The sequence below is a fragment of the Pelobates fuscus genome, chromosome 2 (genome assembly GCF_036172605.1).
Source record: "Pelobates fuscus isolate aPelFus1 chromosome 2, aPelFus1.pri, whole genome shotgun sequence".
In the NCBI taxonomy this organism is placed as follows: domain Eukaryota; kingdom Metazoa; phylum Chordata; class Amphibia; order Anura; family Pelobatidae; genus Pelobates; species Pelobates fuscus.
In genome coordinates, this window is record NC_086318.1 from 289,818,720 (window position 1) to 289,844,281 (window position 25,562).

The following is a 25,562-nucleotide window of genomic DNA, read 5'->3' on the forward strand; positions in this document are numbered from 1 at the left end:
TAATAACATGTTTCTAAAAGTGTGATGAAGACAATAATTAACACAAATATATCTCTCCTGCCTGCAGAATTAGCAATATGCAAATCTATTTGAATATGCAAAATTAATAAGCATTGCTATTCAGGTAGTGCAAATAGCTGTTGCTACCACCAGAGGGTACTATGCAGGCTCCATAGCATCAGCAGGTCAGGAGAGCACACAAAACAATTAACCGTATGCAAACACATTATTAACACCCTGCTATAATGGGTACAGGGTGACTTAGACATAGGAGCAATTTAGAAACCTTTGTAAAGTGTCCTTCTGCTCCCAGTGATGGTGACTACTGTCACATATTTAAAAAAATAACTGCAAATTATGGCAGCAAAATCAGGTAGAGAATACATTTAGGCAACACAAATTCAAGTCACTGTATATATTTTGTTAAACTGTTTCATCACAGATCTTGTCAACCAAGGAGTCAACGCCAAGCTACATAGTAGGGCTAGCTTATGATCAAGATTTACTGGCAAGGTGAAAGGTTAACTAAAGAAAGCAAAAGCCCTTTTCCACAGTTCTGCTGCACATCCACCACACATGAAACAGCCTCAAACACAAAAGGGACAGAAAAGTGGGTAAATATGACTGAGCTTAAAAAGGTCAATGTACCACCTCGAAATACATTTTTACCATTTTCCTGAATTGTAGTGCACATTCCATGACAATTCTCAAAGATCTTCATCCATAACTCCTAGTCTCTCTTCCACAGTAATTGAAACAGCACTTTATTATACTCCAAAATTGAGTGTAACATACTCTGGACTCTCGAGATGGCATTTTTTCCAGAATTTTTATATTTAAAAGTCCTCTCATATGTGGTAAGAGTATTGTTGATTTTCAAAAGAGTAATGGCAAAAATCCAACCCAGCTATTAAATTGTCTCTCTCCAGACCCAGCATACCTAGTGTTTCCTTTTTAAAAAAGGCTAGGAATGGCTTTCCCCATGTCATTAGCTATATCTGTAAACGTAACAAGAGATTTGGAAGACCACCGATGAGAATCATTTCTCCCCCTCCAACAGCAGGGTTTTTCAATAATTGGGCTTTTCCAAAATTGTGACAAGAGAAACTGTCTTTATAATAAATTTTCTCCACAAAGTGTGTGCCTTTGATTGTAAAAGGTCAACCCTGGCCTTATTTCTCAAGTCAATTCAGAACAGATGTGAGATTTGAAATGGTGAACAAAATGATATGTCAAGGTCGACCCAATGTTTAGTACTCCTTTTGGAATTCCTCTTTAATGACTGATTAACTGAGCAAATCACAGATCCCTATACGATTTGGAACTCCAAACCACCACCACTGCAGTTTAAGCTAAGAATAACGCTGAAGAACATTCTAGTACTCTTTCAACACCAGACAAATCAAAATGCTTTGGTATTTTAAGGAGGTCATACATATTTATCATAATTCGAAGCTGAATAGGTACAGTATTTTTGTTAGCAGCATCATTTTCAAAGAATAAACTAGTCATTGATATGTTACATACTGTCCATCATTTAAGAACGGCATGACTTTTTTTGATAAGAGAAGGATTATTATTATTAGAAGGATTATTATTATTATTATTATATTATTATTATTATTATTATTATTATTATTAGGGTCTAATAAAGTATGTGCATCCCCTAAAAGTTTGTAATGACAGAAAATAAAGTTCCCTAATGTTAACATTATGGCTCACATCGGCATCTTGTGCACTCACCTAAATATTTATTATAGCATTATAATACTTATTATAGTGGAGTAGCAATAAGCATTGTGCACCAAAGATTAATTTGTTAATGACAAAGTGCCATATCTTTGATGGCCACGTGGCAGCCTTATAGTCCTGGGATCCTCTCCTCTTCTCCTCTGCAGGAGAACACCACGTGTCGTTCTTCCGTCTTCCTGGATGCCAAATGGTGTTCTCCAGATTGGGCTGTATGACTTACTACAAAAGTCACAGAGACCTAACCATGGCAACCCTAAAGTGCAGGCATCCTTAAAGTTACAAGACACTGCAAAACACTACACTTTTATCATTAAATGTTATTAGGTCATTATTAAGAGACACTTCCTGTTGTCACCCCCCCTATTTTGTGATCTGGAGATAATGCTATGCAATGATGTTTTAGTGCACCCTATGTATAGTTTCCTCTTTTGAGTGCCCTGCAGTGTTGTTTGTTTTCTGGCTTGTCTTCTCGTTTTGTGTATATCTGAAACATTAGTCCTCGACTTGTCTTCTTGACTTTGTTTTTTTTTTTTTAATTCTTTATTTTTGCAGTGCATAACAAGCCATACTTTGAGCAATAATTTTTAGGTAGACAGATGACAATGCATTACATGGTATGATTGGAAAACATTGGAAAACTGCACCATTTTTACGATTGTATACAACAAGCTAACTTAGGCTTAGATATTTCTGTAGGAGACATAATATGTTGTGGGTGTTCAGGTGTGTAGTACGCTTACTTGGTCTTAAGGGCCAATGTCACTTTATGCTGAAGGGATAGTGAGTAGGTTACGTAGCTAAAGTTTAGGCATACGTGCATGTAGGGAAGTTTGAAGTGAGGATGCTCTGGGTGCATAGAGGTGTTAACTCCCATTTGTGTATTGTTAGATGAGCTTAAGTTGATTGGGTGTAGCTCATCTTTAGTGCGGCTATGCATGCTTGTGGTTATACTCTATGCCTTGAGTGTAGGTACTCCTGAACAGGGGAGTTGCGATGGGGTAGGAGGATGTATGAGTTGCCGTTCTGTACGTTTGGTGGAACTATCTGATCCGAGTATGACTATGTGTATCTTTGTGTGGGTGTTTCCAAACTGGGAGAATCTGAGTTGACCTGTGCTGCGAACGTTATGTCATACAGTAACTGTATGAATGTTGTAATTATGAATGACTTATAAATGAGTTGACCCTGCCAGAAAGCAGGTCTTTGTTTGTACAGGGTATGTATGTAACAGCAGCTAGAACACAAATCACTAGGTTATATCAGCAGCTGTTGTTGAATATGAGAGAACATAATTTTGCTCACTGAAGTTTATCAAAGCATGCATAATAGGAACATTTTTATGTTTTTGTCATTGTTCTGTGTTAGAACAACATGCAGTAAATGGACAATTATTGTGCAGACTTAATTTATTTTTATATTTTGTTCAGTGCTGAATATTTCTTCAAACAACTTTAAACATTTTAAATCTATGTATAACATTTCTAGTTAATTATCTATTTAAATCTCTTTAATATATCAGTGTGTTGCGGATTTTCAATCATGGATAATATTGAACAGATTAAAAAAAGATATATCCAATGTCTTTTAGTTAATGGTTTTCTTTAGTTTGACAATTCTAGTTGGTAAAAGTTTTGTGTTGCTATGGAAACAAGCAGTATTCACAATTTGGATCATACTGTTTTTAATTAGGCTAACTTAAATAGTGCAGCAAAATATTTGCTAACCTAAAATAGCCACTTAGGCTGGTAACCCTTATAAAAATAACTACATGGGTGATTTATTATGTTCTGAAAACTGCCACAAAGATGTAAAAGGTATAAGCCATCAATGGAATGTAACTGATGGCCCTACTTGTTTCCATGGGGATTGCCCATTCTTAGTACATTTGCACCAATTTTAAGAATACAAACATTTGATCAATCTCTCCCAGTGTTTCTTGTTTGTATCCAATTATATTTATTATTAAGATAGGACTGATAGGCCATGCAAAAAAAAATTAAGTATGACTAATATAAAATAGCACGTTGCTAATAAACCTTGATGACAGTAGACTTATGTAGTTAATTGAGCTTTAAAGGTTCAGCTTGATGAACTTCCTCCAACATTGATATTTGTGATTAGTTGTCAACTAGACAAAATATATATTACTATGTTATAATTCATAAAAGCAAATACAAGATGTAAATGAAAATGACGAATGCACAAAATGCTCCCAATATAACATTATCCTTAGCTGCAGTTTTTTTTTTATGATTAATGAAGTCAGTAAATACATATTATTACTGTATCTGTGATTTAATATCTAACTATGGACAATTATAAAATGTGTATTTAAAGTGCTACTTCAACTAACAAATTGTGTTTTGTTAAAAACAAAATACGGGTAAAAACTGATCTCCGTTCCAGTACCCAATACTCCTCTGCTGATGTCACTCCCCCTCACTGGAGCAGGGTGGGATGTAGTGGGAGGACTGGCTAAAGTAAGGGCATAGGCAGCACGGAGGGCATAGACATGACTCCATGTGATGCCTGACACTGCTACGCTGTGCATGTTGATGTCATATTTGAAGATGCACAAAATGAACAATAGCCACCCAGAAATTTTGTTTTGTTCTGGCTAATGATGCTTCAATGATGCTTACAGAGGTCAATTACACACAGTTACAGAAGAGAGGATAAAATCAGTGTGTGCAGCGCCGCATAACAAAATGCTGTACATACAGATTACAGGAACCATGACCACTTCAAATCACTAAAGTGGTCATGGTGCTTGGAGCAACCCTTTAAATTAGATACACCACTTAATTTGTTAAATCAAAACAACTCGTTATGCACAAATTAACTTCAATTCTGATTATTTTTGGTTATAATGAAAATGATTTACTTTTTTTAAATTTCCATTGCAGGCTGAAAAAGCAGAAGGCTTTATCAATCTACCAGACTTCATTGTGAACCCTGCAGTGGAATGTAAAAAAAAGCAGTAAGTTTCAAATGTATTTATTAACCATATACAACATAGAATGCTTTGGGTATAAATGGAGTAATTAATGGGTAAATAAATAACAGACCTATTTCAGAGATGCTGTTTGCTACAATGCTAGATCTACATGCATCGAACACTATATCTGTTGCTGTAAGATAGCACATTTTATTTTGTAATGCAAGGGTCATTGACTCTGTTGATCAAGATACACTCTTACGATGCACTGTTTTTTTAAAGCACAGAGGCATACCTGGGATATTTGGCACTTGGATGAATTTGTTTTTTTGCTCACCCACTTGGTAGTTTAAGATTTAAAGGAATACCCTAATCAGCATGGTTACTATTGATTATATCACTAGGGTGATAGGAGGCTACAATTACAGTCCCCCTCAGTTTTGTCAATCTATTTTCAAACAGAAGTTTCCCTGGAACAGAAAGCCCTCAGCCTCTTACTAGACCAGCATAGACCAGTATATCACTTTTTTTTTTTTTTCTTTACTGTGCTCGCTTCTTCCTCTCTGCCTTCGGTCCCCTACTTGTTATGAACGTATTAATAGTTACATAGCTGAAAAGAGACATGCGTCCATCAAGTTCAGCTTTTCTGCTTTTGCTGTTGATCCAAAAGAATGGCAGTCAGATCTCTCCTTGGATCAGGATACTATTACCACTAATTAAAAATGATATCCCTGAATATTATGTTTTTGCAAGTATTTATCCAAGTGCAGTTTAAGCATCTGTATTCACTATGATGAAACTACCTGTTCAAAATTCCACATCCTTATTGTTGTTACTGTACAAAATCCTTTCCTTTGCCTTAGACCAAATCCCCTTTCTTCCAGTCTAAATGCGTGACCTTGCGTCCTATGTATAGTCATGTTTATGAAAAGATTTCCAGACAATGGTTTGTATTAGCCCCATACGGCTATCATATCGCTTCTGAGGTAATGTTTGTCTAAACTAAAGATATTTAAATGTGTTAGCCTTTCTTCATAAATGACATAATCCATTCCTTTATTAGTTTTGCAGGCCACAGCTGCACTTTTTCTAGTGCCATGATATCCTTCTTTAGAACAGGTGCCCAAAATTGCACAGCGTATTCAAGGTGTGGTCTTACCAGTGAAGAGGCAAAATTATATATTCATCCCTAGAATTAAGACCTCTATTTATACATGAAAAAAACTAAATGCCGATTGACATTGCACAATGTTGCCTAGCTTTTTTTCTATAACAATTCCCAAATCTATAACAATTTCCAAATCTATAACAATTCCCAAATATCTTAGGGTGTAAGTTGCTTGTACATTCTTCATCTAACTTTGCATTTTTCTGCATTAAATGCCATCTGCCATTTGAGTGCCCAGTCCCCTAGTCTATCCTAATCCCTCTGAAGCAAAGTAATATCTTGCTCACATTGTATTACTTTACAGAGTTTTGTGTCATCTGCAAACACTGAAACGTAACTTTTAATGCCTATTTCAAGATCATTTTGTATATGATAAATAGAAGTGGTCCCAGAATAGAACCCTGAGGGAAACTTACCACTTTTGCCAAGCTTTACAATGTACCATTAACGACAACTCTGTAATCTTGAAGTCAATGTTCTACAATAATTTTCCTCTACATCAATTTTGCTTTGGCAAAATAGTAGATCACATCCACTGCATCACCCTGATCTATACTTCTAATTGCTTCTTTGTAGAATGCATGAAATTAGTTTGATATGACCTATGTTTCATAAAACAATGTTTGTTTATTTAACTGCTTTTGCCAAGTAATTTCTGAATATTATTCCTTAATGACAATTCAAATATTTTCCCAGCCACAGAAGTTAAACTTACAGGTCTATAATTTCCAGGCAGAGATTTTGAAAGATTAAAGCTCCTTGAGCTTTAATCACGATCATGCCCTGAGGCTTTTTTCTTTCTTCTCTTTTGCCACCCACTTGCAAACCTTCCCGTTATTTCCCAGGTATGTTGCTTTCTCTTACTTTTGTCTTCCACCTTACCCCCTGTTTAGAGGCATAACTAGAAATCACTGGGCCCTGATACGAAAATTGCGAAATTGATAACAAAGAAAGAAAAAGAGAAGGATCTGTCCTTCAAAAATATATAAATTAATATATGTGAATGCAGTTAAAAATATATACTTTATTAAACAGAAAAAGAGACTTACATATATTATTGTCGCAAACCCTTATACCCTTAATGGAAGTGAATTAGGGATAACAACACACGAAAAGGACTTGGGAATTGTTATAGACAACAAACGATGCAAAAATGTGCAATGTCAATCAGCAGTGGCCAAGGCCAGTAAGGTATTGTCATGCATGAAAAAGGGCATTCATTCTCGGGACGAGAATATCATTTTGATCCTTATAAATCACTGGTAAGACCACATATTGAATATGCTGTGCAATTTTGGGCACCTGTTCTAAAGAAGGATATTATGGCACTAGAAAAAGTGCATAGGCAGCTACAAAATTAATAAAAGGAATGAAACATATCAGCTATGAAGAAAGGTTAACAAATTTAAACCTATTTAGTTTAGAAAAACGTCGCCTGAGAGGGGATATGATAACATTATACAAATATATTCGGGGCCAATACAAACCATTGTGTGGAAATCTATTCACAAACCGGACATTACATAGGACACAAGGCCATGCGTTTAGACTGGAAGAAAGAACATTTCGTCTAAGGCAAAGGAAAGGTTTTTTTACTGTAAGAACAATCAGGATGTGGAATTCTCTGCCTGAACAAGTGGTTTTATCAGAGTCCATACAGATGTTCAAACAGCTACTAGATGCATACTTGCAAAAACAGAATATTCAAGGATACAATATTTCAATGTAGGGTAATAACTGCTTGATCCAAGGATAAATCTGACTGCCATTCTGGGGTCAAAAAGGAATTATTTTCCTAGCTTGTTGCAAAATTGTGCTTCAAACTGGGTTGTTTTGCCTTCTTTTGGATCAACAGCAAAAAAACAAATGTGAGGAAGGCTGAACTTGATGGACGCAAGTCTCTTTTCAGCTATGTAACTATGTAACTATGTAACCCTAACCGTAGCTGCCTAACTCAATGTAACAAGTTAGTAGCCGTAGTCTACCGTAAGGAACATACAAGGAAGAAAGGGGAAGTGAAATATGACACAAATAAGTGAACAAATAAATACGATAAACTGTGCTAACTAATATATATATATATATATATATATATATATATATATATATATATATATATATATATATATATATATATATATAAAAACCTTGCAAAATGGCTAAATAGCTGATCAGGCTAAATAGCTGCACAAGGTGTAGAAGAATCACATAAAAAGGTGAGTACTTTACAAAATGATTACCGATGTAACAATATGTCAGAGATATTTCTTAGACTCTATAATGTAACACTTTTATGTTACATGAGATTTCAGATAATAATTTACAATGGTGTATCAAAGGTGCATGAAAAAAAATGCAACAATGTGATCAGAAAATACAAGATAATCCGCCACATACTTAATCTCTAAGAATAGTCTACTGATAGTAAAGAGGTTTTAATAGTCACTCAATCCTACTGTCAGTGCTAAAGCTTAAAGTAAGAGCTGGCTAGGCTACCTAATGGTAATAGGATTAATTGTAGATAGGGGATAATTCAGCTGCAAGCTAGCTCAATCAAATGATGATGTACATGAATTATATGCAGCGATATAATGAGATTGTACGATCAAAGCAGTGTATCTTTAGGGTAATCAGCCACAAGATTAATCTTTAGGGATCACCTAACACTTGCCAGGAAACTAAATATATCACACACAACTAATATCTAAACTCAAGATCAAAATACAAAACAGCCAATCTGGCTGATAGTGTTAGGGTTGATAATGCGTACAAATACACAAACAGTGAGCTAAACGTTCGCTGATCTGATTCAGTTTAATGCCGGGAACTGAAATTATCAATACCCGTAACCCATATGTATCATAAATGGCAGTAAAGCTATTAGAGCTAAAAGAAGAAAATGAGATAGATAGAATGGTGCCTTCGTGAACACCTGGTATAGCAAAGGGGTGTAGAAGAAAAGTCTAAATCAAATAACTGTATGTATGCTATAGTTGTGGTATAAAGGTCCTGCCGGTTTAGATTCATAATAAGTAAAGGACCCTGATCAGTATCAAAATTCCTGTTCAACTAAAGCGGCTTTTAGCCGTCTAGATTCTAAAGGTCCCACAGGGGCTGTATGATAGCGCCAGCGGAGAATATGATAATCAGGAGAAAGAAGGGAAAGGATGATGCCAAAGGAACAAGAATGACGGAAAAAATCGGGAAGGTGTCAAACCCGACGCGCATTTCGCCTGGATTAGAGGCTCATCAGGGGGAATTAACTCCCCAATTTGGTAGGGTTTCTCAGGAAATTCAGGGTGAAGAACACCCAGTGTTTTATTTAAGGTTGAAGCTGACTCCCACAGTGAAAAATTATTCTATAGTGGAGAAAGAATGCCTTGCCATAAAATGGGCCTTAGACTCACTAAAATATTATCTGCTGGGCAGAAAATTTAGGTTGGTCACAGACCATGCTCCCTTAACCTGGATGAGTCAAAACAAAGATAATAATGCCAGGGTGACAAGGTGGTTCCTCAGTTTGCGACTAAATTTGTTATCCATGGTCGCTCACCCCACTAGGTCTGAGCTGGGGGGGGAGGATATGTGACAGAGTGTTGGGGATGGTGGTCAGGGGTGTATATCTGGCACCCAGACTTTTGCGCAACCACTATCCTGACATGTGGGTAACCACATGCAGCCCCAAGGGAAAGTTAAGTTTAAATGTAGGTTTTTTTCTATGTTGTTATTTGGGTCCCTGGGGTGGAGTATTCAAAGAGCAGGTTGGGCCAATTCTCCACCCCCTGTCATGAGTCCAGCACAGGCTTTTCTGAGGAGTTCTTGCTCACTGCCTAACGAGGTCATTAGCCTCACCTGTAGGGGCTGTGAGCAGCTTTATAACTGCAGTTAAAGCAGGGTGGAGTGAGGGAAGTGTTTTGTGGAGAAAGAAGTTTTGCTGCCGGTTGTATCCGGTTGTATCCGGTTGTATCCTGCTACTTCTTAACAACAGAACATAAACAGGCCAGAGGCCTTTGAAACTGGACTTTATATTGACCTGACTGTCACATATTCATCCATACATACAAATGTGATTAATGGCATACTGTACTGTCCTGAAAGGAAAAGTTGTGCCGAGCAGCAATCAATCTACAGGAGGGTTTGTGCTGAGCAGCAATCATGCAAATAGGAACTTGGTAACTGCCTTCGTGGTCAAAGGCCGGTTACAACTAATCGGATCCACAGGCGGGGTATTTAGTTCTCCTCTTGCTCAGTGCCCTGTTGTGGTTTCCCTTGTGGTTGTCCGAGAGCGCGTTATTGATTCTGGTTATTCTGGTTATTTGATTTTGGCATTGATTTTGACTTCCCTGTTTTCTGGCATCCCTGACCCCTGGCTTTTCCTTATCATTGTGTCTCTTTCTGTGTCCTTTGAGCTTGGCTATTCCTGACTATTCTTTGGTACGTTAGTCCGGCCATTCTAATGTCCGGTATACATTACCTATCAGTCCTCTGTGTTACACAATTGTAAGTGCTGAATAATACTGTAATCCTAACACTGGCTTCCTTACCCTAAAGGGCTGTGCAGTTGCCAAAAGATCCTGGGCAAACACACACAGGGAAGTAAGTTTGTCACATTATATATATACATACACTGCCAAACACACACAGATAAACATACACACTAAAACATATCCTGATAAACACCCTGCTGCACAAACACAGACATGTACATTTATTGACATACATGCACAATGCCACACAAAACACAGATACACACACATGCATATATACACACAGATACACACTGACATACAGGTACACATGCACACTGCACACAAAGACACATGCACACACACTGACCTACAGATACACATGCACACAGTCACAAGAACAGAGATAGACATACACACTGACATAGATAGAAATGCACACTGTCTCACAAATACAGATACACACACATATACCCACATGCACTTTTACACAAATACTGGTAAACATACACAATGACATAGATACATATGCCATGCCACACAAACACAGATACACATGCACACTATCAAACACATATAGAAGTAATATGTTACATATTTTTTGCCACCCTCCTGTTTCCATGCCTTTTGGGTACAGGAGGGTGGCTTTGTTGGTGTTCTCTGTCTGCAGTAGTCACTTGCTGAGGTTGATGGGAGTCTGTGCCCAGGTTCTCTCCTTTCTCTATCCCTCCTCTTTCTGCCTCATGCATGGCCCTTTGTACACTGTGAGGAAGTGACCTCACTTCCACCCAGCATCGAACAGCAAATTGATCAGGGGTCCAGTCTGATATGTCTTTCTAGGTCTGTGAACCTTGGCCGGGCATCTGATCAGAGAACCTCAAACTTAGGTCCACCCGTGTCAATGCCCCCCCCCCCCCCAGTTTGTGGGTTGCACTAACTTGGTATCACCCAAGGTAGATCTCCCCACCACCCCTTATATTATAACTGACCTATCATTAATCCAATCTAAACCACTATAATATAAAGTAACACCAATAACTCATTGCTCACTTATTATAGAATTATAGTTTTATTTGGTGTGCTTGACCTGTGTAGCATTTTATTTTACTCCCTCTCTCTGTCTCTCTGTTGCATACTCTCTCTCTCTCTCTCTGTCTCTCTGTTGCAGTCTCCCTCTCTCTCTCTCTCTCTCTCTCTCTATCTCTTTTTTCCTCTCCCTCCCCCCAAAAAAAAAAATGTGGATAGAAAGAGGAGACCTTGACTAGCTTATGTGTTATGCTATGATTCAGGAATATCCCTTACTGTGTTACTGTTTTGATATGTTGTCTGTGTAAAAATTTTAGCTGAGTAGCAGATAATAGATTGGTAGGAAAATTAATTCTACTTTTTATTCTGCTTAATCATTCTGTGCTTCTTGTTTTTTTTTAAGTGCCATAAAGATCACACACCCGCAAATCAAGACATTTTATTTTGCTGCTGAGAACAGAGAGGAAATGAATAAGTAAGTTTCGGGAACATATTAACAGATTTGTGGGTAAAATACAGTTTATTTTGGCTGCTGTTTTATTACTAAATAACTAAACATTTTAGTGCATTGATTATTACCAATTAAATTATTAACCAATTATTATCAATTACAAATAATATCCTATAAAATTACAAATGTAACTGTCATGCAAAAAACTAATGTCTTAATTGTCTCAATCACATTTTACAATAAAACTTGAAATACATAACTTAATTTTAACATGCATAGCTATGTTAGTGCTTGTACATACAATGTCTCTTCTTAAACACACAGACATACAAATGCATTATTTTTCCATAGTAATTTCTGAATATATGGGGACTGACTTTTGTTGATAACTACATTTTTTTACTTTAAGATGAATGGTTGAAACCATAGTTTGTAGTAAAATATATTAAATAAGCATTATCTAAAAGTTATTTTTATCAGGCTTTTATTTCTTTATTTTACAGAAATCAGTCTAAAATATTATTCATTGTTTATATAATTTCACATATCTCACTTTTAAGTTAAATTAAGCAGTAATACCAATTGGAGATCTGGACGGTTTTTAGTTTTGAGGTAGTCATTTCAGAAATTCAGAAACAGTTACATTTTATATATGTGATGATGGTGCATGTATTATGTCTTACAAAAGAGCAACTAAACAAAAAAAAAAACTATATATGTATTTACTTGTGTCTGGTATTGCATAGACCTTAGCACAACACTATTTTGACTACCACAATTAGCCCAATATTACATCCTGATATTTCATTGTATTAGATCAACCTTCAGGTTTTTTTTTTGTGTGTGCAAAAATCTTTTTAGTTTTTGAAATATCTAATTTATTTACTTTCTACAGATGGTTAAATAAATTGGGACTCGCTGTAATCACACACCCAGTGGAAGAGAAAAAAGAAGAAGGTATTTAACATGCGTTATAAAGTATTTGAGTTGGGAATAAATGCTATTTCTTTGCAGGAGGAAGAAAGAGTAAAGAAAAGCTAAATTAGCTCCTCTGCCTGTGGTTTTAAGTTACAAGCAGGACGGACTGATAGTGGCTTCCTGTTGATGTCCCAGATTCAGTGAATAAACTCGATTAAACTCAATAATAAAAAACAACATAAAAAGTTCTCATTTACTTATGTGGGTTGTTCCATTTCATATTTTTTTCACTCGAATGAGAAGCCTCATAGTTTTTTTTATAAATGTTTTTATTTTCATGTTGGCAACACAGTTAAGGTTGAAGCATTAAATACGGTACTTGTATTTCACATTTTTGAAACAGAAACTGAAAAAAACATAAATACAAAGCACATTACAATTGAAAGAAGAACACTGTGAGGTACATAGCTGTTTGTAACAAGTCAACAGGAATCAGGAGTTATTCAGCTGTTTTTGGTCCTCCGCTGTGATGGAACCATTTGCTGTGCCAAAGTGCCCTAAATGTTAGTGAGGAAACAAACAAAAATAAAGAAAAATAGAAGAACCAATATGATCCTACTACTGGAAATAAGAGTTAGATCTGTAGTGCCTTTAAGTATGATAGTTGCCTAGGTTAGGACCCTACGCCTTCCTTCCCTGATAAAGTAGCCATGACTCTCACTGCTTTTTTTTTTCACACAGCCAGTCATTCGTTCACTGAAAAAGTATGCTTGTAATATAATGTATCCCTGTATTCTCAGTAATTTATCTATAAAATGTTCACTTATAAGTGAAAACATAAGTGTATATATGCATTTAATTAAAGTAAGTGATTAATCAGCAGTAACCCACAGTCCAATTTAAAGGGGTATGTAGGGAATGACACAAAGTCGCAAGTTTGTAAACATAGATATTGTTATACTATGATAACGCAACTGATAATATTTGGCTCTGTTTGCTATCTTGTTATTGCAGAATGCTGGAGTGAAAGTGAACATGATGATCAGGATCTAACAACAGATACGCCTCCCTCCACATGTCCTGTACAACACAAATGCAGTGATTCAGTAAGTGTCATAGAGATTTAAGAGTCTAAATTTGCTAATAGCTATGTTTATTTGAAGCACTGTTCTTTAGTATTAACCCCATTCACTACCAAGGACTTAGCACCACATGAATTGGAAGCAAGGGATGCATAGCTAGCATATAAACACATTAATGCAAATATATTTTGTGTAAAAATTGCTTTGCATTGACATTTTACATTAAAATTATGTAAATTTGCACAATTATTATTTTTCACCTATTCATTCAGGCTTTATGAAAATATTTGGGCATGTAAAGCTTTAGACATGATAAAGCATCATTTATCCTGCAATATTTCACATACGGTCTGAAATGTTAGTAGAAAAGTAAAACTACAATTTTTATGACATGCAGTAAATATGACAAAATAGATAACAATTGTCAAATGCCTTGTTTATATGTATTTGTAAGGACCCTAAAGGCATTACAAGCAGTGCAGCCTACTAAAAATGTCAACAGAATTTAATAAGAGCATACATTTGAGCATACTGCCCAGAGACCAATGAATACAGTTAAATAATATATTTGTAAAATAAAGGCATTTTAAAAATTGCGATCAATCCCTGGAATGCTAATGTAATTCTAATGCAATTTGCCTTCCCTGAATGTAGGAATGATGTGACATCTTGTGCTGTTTGAAAGCAGGGTGTAAGCAAAACATTTGACCAAATTTACAAACATATTAGTGATAAGTGGCTCTGGCAGACATATTTGCTTCTATAGTTAAGGTAATCATAACTAGAGTATAAACGAGTGAGGATTTGTGGATTATAATTCCTACAAGTAAAGTAGTCAAATTATCTGGAACTATTCCTGATCTAAAATGTCTGCATTATTGCTTGTACAATATATAAAATTAGCCACGATAAGGTGGGTATCAAAGTGGGTGGCACGTTTGGTTTTTACACTAATATGTGAAAAATGTAAATAAATAAAAAAATCATTAATAGGACAGTTTTATTTGTTATGTATATGATAATGAAAGCAATATAGGGATTTTAGGTACAAGTGGACAGAAAGAAACTGACCTAATAGAGTGGAAAAAATGGTGAATACGATAGAGACTAAATAGTGGGGTAACTCCCCATACAGTATGTTGATAATTTAACAGGTAGAATGCAAATCCACAAAAAATCTCAACTGGTATAGTTAAGCTCCCATAATAGCTTCAGAGATATATAGTAAAAAGAATAATTAAAAAAAAATCCTAAGCGTACCAGGAGATGGCTTGTGAAAAATGCAGAAGGATAAATAGTTACTATATTCAATGATATATAATACAACTCTTCAGAAAAGTAATAAATCTACACATTTGTAAGAACAAGTAAATATTGTATATCGGACCCACAGTAGGTATTGTCAAGAAAAGTTCTGCTCCTAACTGGAAAAACTGGGCACATGAACTAAGTATTGAATAAAATAAAATACATTGTTTTGGGATAGCAAGTGAAAAATGCTGTTGGAATATTAAATCCAGATACTTCCAAAATGATAAAGTTCAAATAAGTGAAAACATAATACCGAGTTACAGTCCATAAACGTTCATTGTAAAAAAAGCAGTCTTAAAAGTGTCTCTTTGCAACTATGTATCAGCTATCTGGATAGACATCTATGTTATGAACTAACATAAGCTGTAAATAGTCCAAAACAGTAATACAGAGTTTGAAAGGAGTACCCAGTAATCTGGAATGGATGTATCCTATGCTGAGATAAAATACGGGTAGAGGAAGTGCCTAATCACTTTAAGATCACAGTGTCAGATCTAAAGTGGCAGGATCTTCACTGTGCTCTGTAAGATAAATAAAGAAGCCATAGTGCTCTCTATAAAACCATTGTGATTTGTTGTAAATAAGATTAAAAACACTAACATAAGTTCAAACCAAATGGGCATATCAGGAGAAATATGGAGCTGCAGGATACGGAGACAAAGTGGTTAGGTGGAAATCCTCCCTCTGGCCGGCCGGAGAAAAAAAAGTCTTTGAGAAAAAAATGGAGAAGGATCTAAGATCTATAGGAAGTAAATCAGGACCTAAAGACAACCTCACCAACAAAGAGAGAACAGCACTCAAAAGCCTTATGGAAGATAATGCGATAGTCATTAGAGCAGTGGATAAGGGAAACATAGAAACATAGAAACATAGAATGTGACGGCAGATAAGAACCATTCGGCCCATCTAGTCTGCCCAGTTTTCTAAATACTTTCATTAGTCCCTGGCCTTATCTTATAGTTAGGATAGCCTTATGCCTATCCCACGCATGCTTAAACTGTCTTTATTGTGTTAACCTTTTCAAGACTCACCAGTACAGACTGTAAGGTTTTTTATTTATTTTAATCGTATTTGTGCACTTTATGGAATAAAGCACTTTAATAACTCCAACTGTATGCCTGTGATTGCAACAAAAGGAAGATTCCTTACACACAGAGGAGGGAGTGGGACCCCTTATATCCCACAAAGCTGATGATCTGAGCCGGATATTGATTGGCTCCTTGTTTGTGAGTGCAAATTTATTGGGATTTTATTGGGAATATTGCAATTTCCCCCGCCAGTACCAACGATACTGCACCATTATTTGTTTCTTTTGTTTTTTTATCCTGTTATAGGAACGCCACTTACACAATCTGAAATTCCACTGTTATGTGTATGTAAGATATTCCGTCTAATTTTTGTTTATATTCCATGCATCCACTACCCTCTCAGTAAAGTAATACTTCCTGATATTATTTTTAAACCTTTGTCCCTCTAATTTAAGACTATGTCCTCTTGTTGTGGTAGTTTTTCTTCTTTTAAATATAGTCTCCTCCTTTACTGTGTTGATTCCCTTTATGTATTTAAATGTTTCTATCTGGTAAGTTTTATCCTGCAATCCATGAACCAGTTTAGTAGCCCTTCTTTGAACTCTCTCTAAGGTATCAATATCCTTCTCAAGATATGGTCTCCAGTATGGTGTACAGTACTCCAAGTGAGGTCTCACCAGTGTTCTGTACAATGGCATGAGCACTTCCCTCTTTCTACTGCTAATACCTCTCCCTATACAACCAAGCATTCTGCTAGCATTTCCTGCTGCTCTGTTACATTGTCTGCCTACCTTTAAGTCATCAGAAATAATCACCCCTAAATCCCTTTCCTCAGATGTTGCAGTTAGGACTCTATCAAATATTCTGTACTCTGCCCTTGGGTTTTTACGTCCAAGATGCATTATCTTGCACTTATCCACATTAAATGTCAGTTGCCACAACTCTGACCATTTTTCTAGTTTACCTAAATCATTTGCCATTTGGCTTATCCCTCCTGGAACATCAACCCTGTTACATATCTTAGTATCATCCGCAAAAAGACACACCTTACCATCAAGACCTTCTGCAATATCACTAATAAAAATATTAAAGAGAATGGGTCCAAGTACAGATCCCTGAGGTACCCCACTGGTGACAAGCCCAAGCTTCGAATATACTCCATTGACTACAACCCTCTGTTGCCTGTCACTCAGCCACTGCCTTACCCATTCAACAATATTGGAATCCAAACTCAAAGATTGCAGTTTATTGATAAGCCTTCTATGTGCAACAGTGTCAAAAGCCTTACTGAAATCTAGGTAAGCAATGTCTACTGCACCACCCTGATCTATAATTTTAGTTACCCAATCAAAAAAATCAATAAGATTAGTTTGGCATGATCTCCCTGAAGTAAACCCATGTTGCCTCTGATCTTGAAATCCATGTGTTTTTAGATGTTCAACAATCCGATCCTTTAACATGGTTTCCATCACTTTCCCCACTACTGAAGTAAGGCTTACTGGCCTATAGTTGCCCGACTCCTCCCTATTACCTTTCTTGTGAATGGGCACAACATTCGCTAACTTCCAATCTTCTGGGACTACTCCTGTTAACAATGATTGGTTAAATAAATCTGTTAATGGTTTTGCTAGTATACCACTAAGCTCTTTTAATAGCTTTGGGTGTATTCCATCAGGTCCCATTGACTTATTTGTCTTTACTTTGACAGTTGAAATAGAACCTCTTCCTCTGTAAACTCACGTGTAATAAATGACTCATTTATCCTTTTTCTTAACTGAGGTCCCTCTCCTTCATTTTCATCTGTAAATACCGAACAAAAATATTCATTGAGGCAGTCAGCTAGACCTTTATCCTCATCTACATACCTTCCTTCTTTTGTTTTTAATCTAACTAATCCTTGTTTTACTTTTCTTTTCTCATTTATGTATCTAAAAAAAAGTTTTGTCCCCCTTTTTTACTGACTGTGCTATTTTCTCTTCTGTGTGTGATTTGGAAGCTCTTATAACTTGCTTAGCCTCTTTCTGCCAAATCTTATAGGTCATTCTGTCTTCCTCCCTCTGGGTTTTCTTATAATTACTAAATGCTAACTTTTTGTTTTTTACTATTTTGGCCACATCTGCAGAGTACCACAGTGGTTTCTTGAATTTTTTGCTTTTACTGACAAGCCTAATGCAATTTTCTGTTGCCTTCCGTAGTGCAACATTTAAATAATCCCATTTCTCTTGGACTCCATTTAAATTGCTCCAGTCTGATAATGACTCCTTTACACATATTCTAATTTTAGAAAAGTCTGTTTTTCTAAAGTCTAAAACTTTTGTTTTTGTGTGGTGTGACTCAGTCACTGTTCTTAAATTAAACCACACTGACTGATGATCACTGGATCCTAAACTTTCACCTACAGTAATATCTGATACCAAATCTCCATTTGTTAACACTAAATCTAGTATGGCCTCTTTATGAGTTGGCTCCTCAACGACTTGTGTTAGAGACAATCCCAGTAGGTAGTTTAGAATATGTGTGCTCCTGGCACAAGTAGCTAATTTTGTTTTTCAATTCACATCAGGAAGATTAAAGTCACCCATGATGATAACTTCCCCCTTGTAACGTTTACATAGGTTGATATGGAGCACAACTGCAGATTTCTTATTACTTAGATTGTTAATTAGGATACTTAGAGAATATAATAGGAACTGTGTATTCAATAATGGAAAATACAGGTACTGTATCTTTAATTACTTCGCTGTTGGTTTAATTGGAGTAAGCAGCTTCGGATATACATGCAATCTAGCACATTGGTGTTTGCAAGTTTTAAGGAAATGGAGGAAGTTAGAAATTAAGTTGTAACAGGAGTGATTCGTTTTGGAGTTAGAGATAGCAGGCCTGGGAGCAGCTGCAGCCTGAATGCTTAACGGACTTGAGAGCAAACTATGGCAGGAATGCTTAGCGGGTTTGAGAGAAGGTAAGCTCTTATCACAGATATGTTGACTTAGCTTCCAGAGGGTGAAAAATCAGGTTCCGGAGTTCTCCTCCGGGGAGGGTTGTTTCTCAGGCAGGATGAGGAAAGTCCAGATACTAGCCGTGGTCGAGGAGAGGAGAAGGAGGGTAAGTAGAATTCCAGTCCGGTTCGGTACACAAGTAGAGGTCGCAGAGAAACTTTTAGCTGGGTTGATTTCACGGTAACGCTGTTCAATAATCCAGCGTCTTGTATCTGGCGCGGTCGCATTATGTAGCGTGGGGAGACCGCGTCAGAGAAGGGGTGTGGCTAAACTCCGTCAACCCGGAAAAGACAAGGTATTACCGGTAGTTGAGGCATGACACCCCTTCATTGTCATTTTAGCTATTTCTTCAACTACTAGATTATCTAACTCTTCAATTTGTCCTGGGGGCCTATAAATCACACCTACACGAGTCACTGTGTGATTACCAAATTGTAACGTAACCCAAACGGACTCTATGTTCGCCTCACTAACCTTAGATTTTATGCCATCCTTCACATACAGGGCCATCCCTCCCCCTTTCTTGCCTCCCCTGTCTTTTCTATATAAAGAGTACCCTGGTATTGCTATGTCCCAGTCATTTTTCTCATTATACCATGTCTCAGTAACAGCGACTAAATCTACACTATCAGTTGCTTTTATTGCCACAAGTTCATGGATCTTATTCCCCAAACTGCGAGCATTTGTAGACATGACTCTAAGCTTATCACTTTTTAACACACTTGCTACAGGCACCTTCTGTCCTTGTTTTGGGGGACAATTGGATTGATGTTTTATCACCCTTTTACCCCCCCCCCCTCCTAGTTTAAATACATCCTAGCAAAACCTCTGAACTGCTCAGTGAGGACATTTGTTCCCTTTTGAGAAAGAGGCAAACCATCTTTTTTTGTACAGTTAATTTCCATTCCAAACAGAGCTACCATGAGAAATAAAGCCAAATCCTTGCTCCCGACACCATTCACCAAGCCACAAGTTAAAGTCCCTAATACACATCCGCCTGTCATTCTGAGTGTTATGCACAGGCAGAACTTCAGAGAATGACAGTGTGGAAGCAACCTGCCGTATATCATTGGCAAAAACACTAAAAACTTCCATAACCTCTGAAACCTCATTGCAAGCCAAATCATTTGTCCCTAAATGGACAAGTACATCCAATTCCCCTTCCTGCTTTGCTTGCTTAACAATATTACAGATACGTCTCCTGTCTCTGTGAGCAGTAGCTCCGGGAAGACACCTCACAAGACCACCATTGTCCATCTCCACACCTATTATGATGGAATCCCCCAACAACAACTGCTTTCTATTAGGCCTCACCATAGTCTTCAACCCTCTCTGCACAACACTACTAGCCTCAGTGCCTCTCTGCACAACACCACTAGCCTCAGTGCCTCTCTGCACAACACCACTAGCCTCAGTGCCTCTCTGCACAACACCACTAGCCTCAGTGCCTCTCTGCACAACACCACTAGCCTCAGTGCCTCTCTGCACAACACCACTAGCCTCAGTGCCTCTCTGCACAACACCACTAGCCTCAGTGCCTCTCTGCACAACACCTCTACCCTCAGTGCCTCTCTGCACAACACCTCAACCCTCAGTGCCTCTCTGCACAACACCACTAGCCTCAGTGCCTCTCTGCACAACAACACTAGCCTCACTGCCTCTCTGCACAACACCTCTAGCCTCTGCCTCTCTGCACAACACCACTAGCCTCAGTGCCTCTCTGCACAACACCTCTACCCTCAGTGCCTCTCTGCACAACACCTCTACCCTCAGTGCCTCTCTGCACAACAACACTAGCCTCAGTGCCTCTCTGCACAACACCACTAGCCTCAGTGCCTCAGTGCCTCTCTGCACAACACCACTAGCCTCAGTGCCTCTCTGCACAACACCACTACCCTCGGTGCCTGTCTCCATGACACCATTACACTCTGAAAGTGCAGTTATGAACCTATATGACTATGTAGCGGAGAGTAAGAGACTACTCAGCGACACTGATACTTACATTACATTACCATATAATCCATACAAGACTTCAAGAAATAATTACTTATACTCTCGGAAGAAGGAAGAGATAGAGGTATTCTGAATAAAAGGGACTTTGCATATCTAACATGTTAATTTCCTTAGCTGGTGGTGTTTTATCACCTGCCAGAAATCCATAAGAGGCTGGAAAACCTGCCAGGAAGACCGGTCATGTCGGGAATAGGCTCCCTCACATCTTACCTCTCTGAGTATGTGGATAAGTATCTACAGAAACCAGTAATGAAACTCAAGTCCTATCTGAGAGATACCACATAAGTAATCAATATTCTTTATGAAGTTGAATGGAAATGTGAATACATATTGGTCACAGCAGATGTAACATCACTTTACATGGTAATTGAACATCTTTAAGGCTGTGAAGAAGTACAGTATGCTCTTGCTACCCACTCAGAATTGAAAAATGACCAGATTGATTTTCTGGTCAAATGTGTAGGCTTCATACTCAGTCTTAACTTTTTTTGGGCAAATGATAATTTTTATCTGCAGATTGAAGGTACAACCATGGGGACCAGGTTTGCACCTAGTTATGCTTATTTGTTTATGAGAAAATGGAAGGACGAATTCATCAGATATATAGACAATGTCTTCATTTGGAACGGTGATTTTATATCACTCAATACATTTAAAGAGTATCTGTGTGAAACCTAGCCACTTCTGTGTGTAAAAGACTGAGTTGGTTCGACTATTTCTACTAAACGAACAGAATACAGACATGTTCATGAGTCGAACCAACTACCGAACTGGGAGACAATTAAGGATTGCAACACTTGAAAACCGCCACGTTACAAATGGTCAGATGGGTGTCCGCCGTTCGTATGAACGAACACGTGGTGGCGGCCATCTTTGCGCCCGAACGCCCAGCGGTGTTTTGTCGTCAAGTGCGTGGAACCAAAATCGGCCACTCAACTTCTAGAACACTGCTGGACTTCCATCTTGTTCGTACATGCGTTTCCTTTCGTCCAAACACAGTGGCGTTCGACTAAATGGAATGAACTACCATTAGACACACGACTACCCAGTTTATGAACGTTTACATTCGTTAGTTTGTTCATGAGAACTCCCGAAAGAATGACCGGTCAAAACAGTGAAACACATGGAACTGTTTTGTTGCTGCACCTCGTTGCTGACCGGTCCAAAACTTTACTCGAATGGCTTTCCTGTTCTACTGAACGGATCTGAATGGTATTTCGACAGATTGGGCGCTCAGATCCCTGCTATTCAGTGAAATGACTTTCGTGGAGTTCTGTTTAATATTATGGGAGTTATGTTTTGAAATATTGTTTAATGTTCTGTACTTGGAAGATAATCTAATTTAAAAAAATTGTTCTTGCGCAATTATCTTCCAAGTACAGAAAAGGATCATGGGAAATATGGATTTGTTCCCAGTCCTCCACAAGGTCCACCAGGGGGAAACCCCTGGAATGTCATTAAAGAAATTCCTAGCATGGGGAATCGCATAAAAGCCAGCTGTGGCTCAATAAAAATCAGTTGACTCCCCAAGCTGTGTTTTGTCCAGTTATTGGGGAATGAGATTGGAATTACTATGCTACACTTTATTTGCATGCTGATCACTTCTACCAGCAGAGATATTGCAGTTCACACTAGGGATCGACCGATATTGATTTTTTAGAGCCGATACCGATACCGATATTCTGTGAACTTTCAGGCCGATAGCCGATATAATTTGCCGATATTCTGTACATTTACCATTTTGTAAAATAAAAACAATTTCTAAAGGTAGATGCACAAAATATAAATGCCATGTGTAGTGGATGCAGTGTGTTTAGACAGGGGAGCTGTGTGTGTTTGTGTGTGTTTGTGTAGTGTGTGTGTAGTGGATGCAGTGTGTGTTTGTGTAGTGTGTGTGTGTGTGTGTATTGGATGCAGTGTGTGTTTGTGTAGTGTGAGTGTTGTGGATGCAGTGTGTGTTTTTGTAGTGTGTGTTGTGGATGCAGTGTGTGTTTGTGTAGTGAATGCAGTGTGTATTTGTCTAGTGTGTGTATATAATGCGGTGTGTTTGTGCAGTGTGCATTATATAAACACACTACACAAACACACACTGAATTATATAAACACACTACACAAACACACTGTGTATATAATGCAGTGTTTATATAATGCAGTGTGTTTATATAATGCAGTGTGTTTTTATAGTGTGTGTGTATATAATGCAGTGTGTGTTTGTATAGTGTGTGTATATAATGCAGTGTGTGTTTGTATAGTGTGTGTATATAATGCAATGTGTTTGTGTAGTGTGCATTATATACACACACACACTATACAAACACACTGCATTATTCACACATATACTATACAAACACACACTGCATTATTGTACACACACACACTATACAAACACACTGCATTATATAAACACTGCATTATATACACAGTGTGTGTGTGTAGTGTGTGTGTATAATAATGGAGTGTGTGTGTAAGGGGGCATTTTTTATTAAATATTTTTTTTAATTTTTATATTAAATTATAATTTTTTTATATATTTTATTATTTTTATTGTTTTTTTTTTATCCCGCCTCCCTGCTTGTTGCCTGGCCAGGGAGGGGGGATATAGCAGTCCCTGGTGGTCCAGTGGCATTGGCTGAGCTGGGGGCGGGCAGCAAGTGTTTACTCACCTCCCAGCAGCTCCTCCAGCTCCCCAGTCTCGCGAGGTTTACACTGGGGAGCTGGAGGAGCTGCTGGGAGGTGAGTAAACACTTGCTGCCCGCCCCCCCCCCCAGGACAGCCGGGCTTGTAATGAGCCTGGCGTTCCTGGGAGGTATTATCGGCAATATTGGTATCTCTATTGGCCGATACTGATATTGCCGAAAATACAGAATATCGGCCGATTATATCAGTAAAACCGATAATCGGTCGATTCCTAGTTCACACTCTCACTCCGCTACAGTATCTGAACCACAACCCCTATCATTTAAAATTCACGTTTAACCAATCACAAAAACATGTGGAGTTTCTGGACCTGGACATCTACATCAAAGAAAATACTATTCATACAATAACTTTTAAGAAGTCGGTAGATTGCAGCTTTGTCCCGCCAAAGTTATCACAAGAAAACCTGGTTGGACAACATCCCCTACAATCAATACAGGAGAATACGACGGAATTGTTCTGAACTAGAAGTGGCGAAGACGCAAATGGCAGAAATGACCAAAAGATTTCTAGTGAAAGGTTATTCGAAAGAATTCGAAAGAATTACTAGAAAGAGCATCAACACAAGCTTTAGATCTACCTAGGGAACAAACCCTGACTACTAAAATCAAAGGCACAAGTGAACAAATGGAGATTCTGGCTTTCATAACCAGCTACAGCAATCAAGCTCAACAAATCAGAAGTATATTTTCAAGAAACTGGAAGATCCTCAAAGGAGAACTGAGTTTGGACATGATTTTGAGAGACAAACCAAGAATAATTTTCTCCAAAGCTCCTAATTTGAAAAACATACTTGCTCCTACTGTGCGAAACAAGAAAAATACATCTGACACCCAACAACGAGGTTTCACCAAATGTGGAAAATGTATGGGATGTAGAAATAACACTCTACAAAACCCTCTAGTCAAGGAATTCATACATAATGAAACATAAAATCTTTAAGATCAAGAAAACGATGAATTGTGACTCCACGGGAATTATTTATATCTTAATCTGTCCATCTAACAAACAATATGTAGGCAGAACTAAAAGAAAATGTAAAACTAGATTAAGTGAACATATTCGGAATATCAAGATAGGATTATCTAGTCACGATCTCTCTAGACATTTTGATGAATACCACTCAAGGAACTCCCAAGGTTTACAATTTATGGAGATAGAAAAAGTAGATATCCACTGTAGAGGGGGCAATTTGGAAAAAGAACTGGACAAAATCAAGGCCAAACGGATTTCTATCTTGCCACCTTGGAGCCTAAAGACCTGAATGTTGATTTTGAATTAAATGCATTCCTTTGAATAAATAATGTCCCAAGGCCTGGCTCATTTTACACATCTCTTTCTTTTTAGTCTCTAAATTTAGACTCTTTATGTCAGTCCATTGCATTTTATCCTCACACAGTCTGCAATATGTTGTTTTTGTCCTTCTTAGAGAATGTACATTACTTTTCATTTTAGTTTAGTTTATTATCTTATCTCCTATATCACACCCTTTCCAATTTCTTCGCCAACTTCTTATCTTTAATGCTATTTCTATTCCCTTAAGACTTATGTCTTATAGTTCCTAATACTCTTCAGAGGATTAATCTCTCTTTGGTAGTGTGAGTAGCCCAGATCCACCCTCCTAATATACTGGGATAGAATCTATTTATGCATCATTATCTGTGTACATGATTGCCAGTTTTTCCTACGTGTTTCCATTTATTACATTTAACTAAT

General features: G+C 37.5%; 1 protein-coding gene across 5 annotated transcripts in view; it reads left to right on the plus strand.

The window, feature by feature from the left end:
• IPCEF1 (interaction protein for cytohesin exchange factors 1) overlaps positions 1–25,562 on the plus strand; it is a 143,233-nt gene that overhangs the window by 103,435 nt on the left and 14,236 nt on the right. For all 5 annotated transcript variants that reach the window (XM_063443430.1, XM_063443433.1, XM_063443431.1 and 2 more), the window contains 4 exons: positions 4,659–4,732; positions 11,754–11,825; positions 12,697–12,758; positions 13,734–13,825. In XM_063443430.1, coding sequence (XP_063299500.1) covers positions 4,659–4,732; positions 11,754–11,825; positions 12,697–12,758; positions 13,734–13,825 — 300 coding nt within the window. The remainder of the gene's footprint in view (positions 1–4,658; positions 4,733–11,753; positions 11,826–12,696; positions 12,759–13,733; positions 13,826–25,562) is intronic.